The sequence below is a fragment of the Pleuronectes platessa genome, chromosome 7, assembly GCF_947347685.1.
Source record: "Pleuronectes platessa chromosome 7, fPlePla1.1, whole genome shotgun sequence".
Taxonomy (NCBI): Eukaryota; Metazoa; Chordata; class Actinopteri; order Pleuronectiformes; family Pleuronectidae; genus Pleuronectes; species Pleuronectes platessa.
This window is the reverse complement of record NC_070632.1, coordinates 28,257,064-28,266,715: the sequence shown is the minus strand read 5'-3', so window position 1 is coordinate 28,266,715 and position 9,652 is coordinate 28,257,064. Positions and strand designations below refer to the sequence as shown.

General features: G+C 43.3%; 1 protein-coding gene across 5 annotated transcripts in view; it reads right to left on the bottom strand.

The window, feature by feature from the left end:
* carmil2 (capping protein regulator and myosin 1 linker 2) overlaps positions 1 to 9,652 on the bottom strand; it is a gene marked incomplete in the record, with an annotated part of 64,130 nt that overhangs the window by 26,173 nt on the left and 28,305 nt on the right. For all 5 annotated transcript variants that reach the window (XM_053427630.1, XM_053427629.1, XM_053427631.1 and 2 more), the window contains 3 exon segments: positions 7,424 to 7,490; positions 7,594 to 7,683; positions 8,584 to 8,671. In XM_053427630.1, the coding sequence (XP_053283605.1) occupies positions 7,424 to 7,490; positions 7,594 to 7,683; positions 8,584 to 8,671 (245 nt within the window).

The following is a 9,652-nucleotide window of genomic DNA, read 5'->3' as shown; positions in this document are numbered from 1 at the left end:
AAAAAGATGCAGAAAAACTAGTCCACGCCTTTGTTACATCGAGACTGGACTATTGTAATTCATTATTATCAGGCTCCAGCAGTAAGTCGTTAAAGACTCTACAGCTTGTCCAAAATGCCGCAGCACGTGTCCTGACGAGAACAAAGAGAAGAGAGCACATTTCTCCAGTATTAGCATCGCTACACTGGCTTCCAGTTAAATCTAGAATAGAATTTAAAATTCTTCTCCTCACCTTCAAGGCCCTTAATAATAAAGCGTCTCTAAAAGTAGAGTAGGAGCCAGAGCTTTCAGCCATCAAGCCCCTCGGCTGTGGAATCATCTACCACTTTCAGTTCGGTAGGCAGATACCATCTTTTCATTTAAGAGTAGGCTCAAAACCTTCCTTTTTGATAAAGCTTATAGTTAGAGCTAATTAGTGCGGAAGAACGTAACTTGTTCTATTTTATGACACATGACACACGGAGCTTCTCTTTCCAGCTTCTCCTTCCTCTTCTCCATCCCTATCCCCCTTCCCCGGAATCCCTTTGCTTTATCACCCGCAGATCCAGGGCCTCTGTGGCCGCACCATGGATTGCGGTTTGTGGATCGCGCACCGGGGGTCGCAGTGTTGGATCCAGTGTGGCGGATTCTGAGTTATGTGGGCTGATCGTGGTGCTGGTGGCGGACCCTGTGTCGCGTTGGCATTGGGCACGGGCGGTGGACCAGGACCGCGGTGGTGGCTCGTGATGGGTCCTGGTGGGCGGCGGTGGACGGTGACTAAGGACTGGAGTGGCGTCTGGTCTGGATGGTGGATCGTGGTCTGGATGGTTGCTGACCATGGACTGTGGTTGCAACGGGACTGCTTGGCATGTCATGTTGGGGTTGTCCTTCGGGATGTCTACCCTCATCAAATGCTGCTAGATACTTTAATCTTTAATCTTGATGACTTTAATCAATATTTCAATATTTCTCTTCCGATACTCGACCATTACTGACAATAATCCATCAATTCATTGACCTTCCATTATGCTACAAAGTGTTTAATCAAATCAATGCTGCAAATACCCTTATATTTCTGATGTTCTCCTTTACACGTGGCATCTATTGCACTTCTGTCTGTCCTGGGAGAGGGATCCCTCACATGTGGCTCTCTCTGAGGTTTCTACGTATTTTTACCCTGTTAAAAGGGTTTTTTTCCTTACTCTTGCTGAGGTTTAAGGACAGAGATCTTGCGGGGATTACCTGTTGCGGGGGTACGCTGGCGCATGCTGGCTGCCGCTCCTCTTGACACTTTGCTACCGCTCTTGTGATTTATGTGACTTTTTAAAGCATTTTTTTGGCGGACTTTGGATTAATAGAGCCTGCCTGCTCTACTGGAGTCCTTATTCTGTGATGACTACGGAGCTGGGGCTCGCCAGCCTGTGATCGTTGCCAGATGGCGCGGCTTGTTTTGTGTTCTGTTTTTTTTTTTACATCGGTGCTGGCAATGATTTAATACACCGCCCCGCAGCTACGGCGTTGGTGCAGCTTCATGGCTCTGTCCGACAAAGGGTTTAAAGCCCTCTGTCAAGAGTGTGGGATTTTGAAAAACAGACCTCCCTACATCCATAGAGGCTCGCGCCACGGCTTCAACGTGAAACCAGGAAACAAAACAAACCTCGGAGTCATCGTTGGAAACATCGCGAGACTACCCAATACTAGGCAAAATGGAAGACACGGAGTGGATCGCAGTGTATTACGGAGCTTTCAGGGATTTCCACCCCGTGCTCTGTCTCTTACCACCATGGAGCTGCTAAACGCACAATCCCTCACTAATAAATCTCTCCTCATATACGACCATATTCTGGACAAAGGGCTTGACTTCATGTGATAAGTGATCTCCTTACCTCTCTCTGCACTATGTCAACTAACATTGTCATTGTTGGTGATTTAAATATCCATGTCGACAACCCCTCCTGTCAGTTTGCAGCAGATTTCCTGAGTGTGCTTGAGTGTCTTGGGCTGCAGCAGCATGTTGAGGTTCCTACTCACACCAAGGGGCACACTCTGGATCTGGTTATCACTGACTCTGCTTCCATCAGTAACCTACAGGTCTATGATCTCGGTGTGGCCGACCACAAAGTGGTCTCAATGGCCTTAACTCTTATGCTGTCTACTATTAGACCTAGGCGTCAAATGTCTTTCCGGAACTGGAAAAGCATTGACTCGGCCACTATGACCATGGATCTCCAGCTCATCAACTGCCCAGCCTCTGCATCAATGGATGAATTAGTGGAACTCTACAATACATCCCTGAGAAGTATTTTTGATCTCCATGCTGTCTCCATGCTGTCAAGTCACGTGAGGTCAATTTCTCACGCTCCGCTCCCTGGTTCACACATGAGCTAAGGAAAATAAAAACAGCTGGGCGTGCCCTGGAACGACGCTGCAGACACTCTGGGCTCACTGTCCATAAACTGGCCTATCGTGAGCATCAAAGGGCCTACTCCAACTCCCTTAAAGATGCTCGCTCACAGTTCTATTCCGGGTTAATCAATAAAAACCCTGGCAACTTCAAACAGCTTTTTTCCACCGTAAGCCATCTCCTGAAACCACAACCTTCTCTTCAACTGAGGCTACAGAGGAGCAATGCAACAGCTTCATTGACTTTTTTAGATCAAAGGTCAACACCATTCGCTCTCTGATGTCCAGCTCTCCATCTCTGCTTCCCTCTGACACCAACACCTTATCTACGAGTGTGCAGTCTCCTCTACATCTCGCTGAGGTTCAGGAGAGCCATGTTGAGGCAATCCTCAAAAAAATGAAATCCTGTACCTGTACCCTGGACCCCATTCCCACTGCTCTGCTCAAGTTACATATCCCCACTCTCAGTCCTTTTATCACCAAGGTTGTTAACCTTTCCCTTCAGTCTGGCTGTGTCCCACCTACTCTCAAGGTTGCTGTCATCCGTCCCCTTCTCAAGAAACCCACCCTGGACCCGGAGGTTCTAGCTAATTACAGGCCTATCTCCAACCTTGCCTTCCTATCCAAGGTGTTAGAGAAGGTAGTCGCTTCTCAACTTCAGGACCACCTCCAACATAACAACTTGTTTGAAAAGTTTCAGTCAGGATTTCGTTCAGCCCACAGCACTGAAACGGCTTTGCTCAGGGTTACCAATGACCTGCTGATGACAGCCGATGCAGGATCACCCTCACTCCTCATCCTCCTGGACCTGACTGCTGCATTTGACACAGTGGATCACACTCTCCTCCTAGAGCGCCTCTACAACGCTGTTGGACTATCAGACTCTGCACTCAAGTGGTTTCAGTCCTACCTCTCAGGTAGGACAGGGATGCAAGTCCAGACTGCTCCCTGTCTCCTGTGGTGTTCCGCAAGGGTCGGCCCTCGGCCCCATCCTCTTCATTATTTACATGCTCCCTCTCGGTCGTGTCATCAGCAAACATAGGATGTCCTTCCACTGTTATGCTGACTACACACAGTTTTACATCAAAACTGCCCAAAACCCCTCTGCAGCCATTTCATGTCTCACCGCCTGTCTTGGGGAGATAAAGACATGGATGAGCAGCAACTTTCTCCAGTTAAACAGTAGCAAAACTGAAGCCCTCCTTGTTAGCACTCCACACCAGGTTCAGTCATCCTCCATAACTCAGTTTACCTTCGACGGTCAGGTCATACCCCTCTCCTCCTCAGTCACTAATCTGGGAGTGAGGTTTGATCCTCACCTGACCTTTAATGACCATATAAAACACCTGTGCAAAACCTCCTTTTATCATCTCAAAAACATATCCAAACTGCGTCCCACTTTAACCCTGTCAGATGCAGAGAAGCTCGTCCACGCATTCATCTCCTCTAGACTGGACTACTGCAATTCACTTTTCACTGGGATCACTGGCAAGAACATCCAAAAACTGCAATTCATTCAAAACAGCGCTGCCAGGAACCTGATGAGAGTCCGTAAATATGAGCACATAACTCCAATTCTCCAGTCACTCCACTGGCTCCCTGTCTCAACCAGGATTGATTACAAACTCCTACTCCTCACCCATAAATGCATAAATGGACATGCACCTCCTTACCTACAAGAACTCATCACTCCCCAAACCTCCACCCGCACCCTCAGATCTACAAGTAGCTCGCTCCTTCGGGTTCCAAACACCAAGCTCCGCACCATGGGCGACCGGGCCTTTTGCTCAGCTGCGCCCCGCCTATGGAACGGTCTCCCTGACCACCTGAGGGCAACACAGACCCTAGACTCTTTTAAGACTGGCCTAAAAACCTTTTTATTCAAGAAGGCGTTTTTACTTTGAGTTGAGTTTTTTTTTTTTTTTTATTTTAATTTTTTTTTAAAAATTTTAAAAAAAATTTAAATTTAAATTTTTATGACTTTGATTTTAATTATGTGGCACTCTGAGATTCTCGGATGAAGAGTGCCTTACAAATAAAATGTATTATTATTATTAAAGCCCTATGAGATGAATTGTAATTTGTGAATACGGGCTATACAAATAAAATTTGATTGATTGATTGATTGATATACAAGACAACGTTTATGGTCGAATTAATTCGGTTTCAGTGTTTCCACCTTGTCTTACCATGTCAGAGGCCATTGAAAAGCAAGTGACGGATATATATATATATATATATATATATTTTATTTTTTGTAAGAAAAAATCATGATGAGTAATTGAGTTATTTTCATGCATTATTTTGTAAGGAGCTTATGACTTTGAATGTTATTCTCCTGTAGAACAATATAGGAGCGAGGGTAGAGCAGAGCACTCCCCTCATGTTTCCTTCTTTTCTCTCCCTCCTCCATCTTCTCCCAATCTCATCTCTCCCATTGTGGAAGTCACTGGTGTGTGCCACAGAATGGTTCAGCATGGCACCCACAAAGAATACAATGACATAAGATTAAGGAGTATGGAGTGTAAACAGGTGAAGGAGAGTGACTGTAGGAAGGAGAAAAAAAACAGCTAAACAAGTTAAAGAAAGTTGACCAAGAACTGGATGGATTGATGGCACCAACGTCCTGGACCCTGAGGAACAGAAGCTAATCCCTGGAGCCGGAAGTGGATTTTAAACCCATCTAACCTGCTCGGATCAGAACGCGATTCCCTCAGTCCTGGATGGAACAAACCAGATAAGTCCACTCTTGACACTCTCCTGGCTTCACCGAGCTCTCTTGGCTCTGGAAAATCCCCCCCTCATCTTCCCTCTACCTGGAGATAAAGGCCCTCCAACACAAAGAACAAACATTTCCCTTACTGCACCTTTTCATTGGACCCTAAAGCCTGAAACATGCTTCTGCGTTTTCACGGGCCCGTAAGCGCAAGAGCCCTTCCGGGTCCCTTACGTGCTTATGTATCCCTCCTTACGTGCTGACGGGTGTCGACCCCCTTTTCTAAAATTTACGGCAAAGCTCCGCAAGCTCACTCAGCCCGCAAGGCTGTGATTGGTCTGCTCTACATCCCTTCTGGAGCTGCATTTCCGGTTTCATGCCACATAATACAGGCAGAAACAACGGGAGATTTAGAAGAATGAATATGGACCAAATAGAAGAGCGTTTGGCAGAAGAGATCCGAAAGTATGTCCACTTGTATAACCCGTCACTGACTGGCGTATTTGTCCGCCTGAAAAAGGCTACAAGGAGCCGCAGTAGCTATGTAAATAAACAATCGATGAAGAAGAAAGAAGGCGTCTCTCAGGTCGTCTTCGACAAAAAGCATTACTCCGCCTAGTGTTCTGGCGCGGAATTGCTTTGTAAGACGCGCAACGGTTGGGGAAGCATGAATGACAACGAGTCTTGCGCCACAGCGGCGTGAAAAGATGCAGACGCAGTCGCAGAAGCATGTTTCAGGCTTAACTCCCCTCTCCAACAAACCCCCCCCCCCCCCTGTTTTTCTTTTTGTGTTGTTACCTTGTGTTTTTTTTTTCTGAAGTTATATTGCCCAATTCATGTCTGTCTGGACACAATGGTGTTGATTGTTGTCCTCATGTTTACCTCCTGTCTCTGTAATGTCCATTCAGCATTGCACTTATATATATTGAAAATCCTTCAATAAACAGATTTTGATTAAAAAAAATAAAGTTGTGGAGAAGGAGGTGGAGAAGTGAAAACATGTGAAGGACTAGTCAGACTTTAGAAAAACATGTTGAATGGATATCTGATGGCCTCGCAATGTCTATAACTGACTTCTTGGATTGCATGAATGGAAGTTTGTATTCATTTTCAGCATTTAATCTTTGCTTTCTAGTTTGATATGTGTCTTTGATCGTGGTGGCAGATAGCTGAATTCTTATATTTATCACAAAGCTTTGAGCTTTATTTTTCTACTCCCTTTCGACCATTTATTTAATAAACTTTTTAAAAGTGACTTTTCTTTTACAGCCACAATTTGTGGACATCCCTCACATTTTAGCCCCTCTACAGATAAAATAAAATGAGTAGCAGAATAAGAACACAACATCCAACAGTTTGGAGTGGCGGTGTGGTAGAGGAAATAAAACAGTAAGAGACAAGAGTCAGAAGCTATCGAGCTGTCCTGTCATGCGTTTTGGGGCCACAGCTTTCACGAGAGGGCTGATAGGAGGGGGAGGGATGTATCTGTTGCAGATTTGAAGTGTAGCCTATGTAGCCTGCGCTCTCTAGCTTTTCAGCATTATCAACTCTCGCTTTAGCCAATTATTAATCGTATGTATGGTATAAATGACGACAAGATGAAATGCCACTATACAAAAAATATAAATATCATATCCCGACCAAAATACAAATATAAATATCAAGCACTCCCAAAAATATTTTCTCCTCTTACTGTATCTTCCTCATGTTATTATATTTCAACATTTCAGTCCTGTTTGATTTAGATTTTTAATAATAATATATAGCTCGCTGCTGCTACCACACTACGCGAGGGCAGCTCACTGGGAGCATTGGAGACTTCCCTGTTGTGTAGCCGGCTCAGGGTAAGCAGTGAGTTAACACGTGGCAAAAACGACGGGGGGAGCGGCGGTGACACGGTGCGATCCGGGCTGTCACTCAAAACAGGTCAATCTGTGGAGGGCTGTTGTATACAGGGTAAAAAGGTGCTGTTTTAAATTATCCTTGTGGTATTTTGACAAAAGTATGTTACAGACATTTCATTAAGACCCCAAGGAACCATATCAACTTGTAGTAAAATGGGCATACAATGAGTCCTTTAAGAGTTTGATACGAGCCAATTAAAAATGGATGGCGGGCCGCAGTTGGCCGGCGGGCTGAGTTTGGAAACCCCTGGACCGGGGGGAGGGGACACAAACATGAAAACAAATTGAGGAATGTATTTTGCAAGTAGAGCAATCGTCCACATATGAAGAGGAATTGACCTGAACCAAACTGAAACTCAGATAGTGGGAGAGGCAGATAGAAATATTTCAGGATCCCTGCGTAACAGTGACAGGATCTTACTCTTTATTGAAGAAGCAGGTCTCAGGCTCTTGGAGTTGAAGCTATTTCTCCAAAACGCTGGACTGTACTGTTGATGGACAGTGTCAGAGTAAGAACAAAAATGGAAAGTCTAACACATAAATTAATGTGAACAGAATGAATAATGGGGGAAAGGTGTGGTGTTCCCTTACATCATCAGTTGGTAAGTCACAGTCACCAAGAAGGAGCTCTGGGGTGTTGAGTCGAAGAGCACAGCATGAGCGTTCTTTTATTAGACAATCCTAAATAAAGAAACACAGCCAATATTCAGTGCGACATATGGATTTACACACAGTGTATGATTAACACTGATATCTGATAATGTTATCTAATTGTTAGGATTAGGGAATTTTGGCACAGTTTGGTTCACTTCCTGGTGGTAGGTTGGATTGTGTATGCGTGTCTTCCCTTTCCTCGCTCTGCTCCACTCCCTGACAGTAGCTGTGTCTCATCTTAGGGGTGGCTTCTTTCAGAGGCTGCATTTGAAGACAAATTGCATCACAATGGCACAACTAGGATGTCCGTTATCAAATGTGGCCCTTTCATGCATTCTTCCAACCCAGGGAAACGAAAGCTCTAACGTGTGGATCGTTCCCAGCACAACCTATCTAAGGATTTGTTGTGCTTCAGTGACAAACTATTTTCTTAAAAGGGGAATGGCGCAAGCATGCGACAAGACATCCAATGCTTGATTATCATGCTTCCTCTCAACCGAACAGCTAACAGTACTAATGTTAACAACCCAAGGGGCCTTCAAACTTTCTCATTATGTCCAAGTCAAGCTCTGTTGCTAGGCAACAGCCATAAGGCCAGACAAGCTGGTAGCGCCGATAACGGAAAGCCTTTGTAGACCAGACCATCTCTGTGGATCCTGACATAATAATAATAATAATAATGATGTTAAGTTATAGCAGTATTTAAGATTGTTGGCTTTCTTGGGAGGGTTTTGATGCAGCTTCCCTCTTGTATCGTCTTGCCAAGTTAAGATAAACATTTCATGTGATTAAACATGCTGTCTCTCTGAAGGAACTGTGAATACTTTCCTTATGAAACCACACCACAGTCCTTCTTTAACATTAACCAATCAACAAGAGATTATTATTCTGCAAGATCAAATATCACACAAACACACAAACATTTACCATGGTATCCTGTGCTACTGTCAGATCCTTTAGTACTTGTTCTATGATGCTTTCAGCCAAAGAGACACTCAATGTTTGTCTTAGTTCACTGGAGGGATGGAGAGAACAGCAGAGGGGAAAACAATTTGAGCAGTAAGTCAAAGAGTAAAGCCCAAAGTTACAATGAGTCCATCAATTATTTAAAGTCATAAAAGACAGTAAAGTTAATATCATGTGCTGTTTTGTCTCAGTACGGCATGTATTTCACAATATCAGCAAGATGTGAATGGTAGCAAAATGAACTTGTTTGAAGCAAAACAAAGCAAATATTAAAATGTTTTCACTTTAAATTTAAAGTTGGTTAGTAACTGTTGGTAAGTACATTAACATTTTTCACACTAGTTTATTGAATAAAGAACAAAGAGCCATGTTGATTCAAAACTTCTGTAATTAATGTTTCTTATGTAAAGAATAAATGGTTGTTGTTAATGATATTTCTTTCTCATTCTTTGTAGATGAGGCAAACTAAATATTAGCAACACATTTACTGAACCTTTGAGTTGGGACATAGAATTCAAACAACTCATATTGAAGCTTTTTTAATTTGAAATAGGCAAGGAATCTCCATGTATATTGATGAATGAATATAAATTAATTTAACTGTAGAAATCATCTATACTTCTGATATGTGTATTAAATACTTAAATGTATATTGATATCCTGAGCTTATAATTATTTCAAACGTAACTGGTTCTACCTTAAACCTTTGTATCTACAATGATCATACAGTACAGTGAAGATATAGTATCTACAGTATCTACAGTGACCACAGGGTATCTACAGTATCTACAGTGATAACAGAGTATTTACAATATACATAGAGTATCTGAACTGTTGACACTGTCGATTCTACACTATCTACAGTGAACATAAAGTATCTACAGTATCTACATTGATTATAGAGTATCTACAGTGATCATAGGGTAGCTACATTATCTACATACAGTGCCTTGCATAAGTATTCACCCCCCTTGGACTTTTTCCCATTATGTACTGTTACTAACTGGAATTCAAATAGACTTAAATAAAC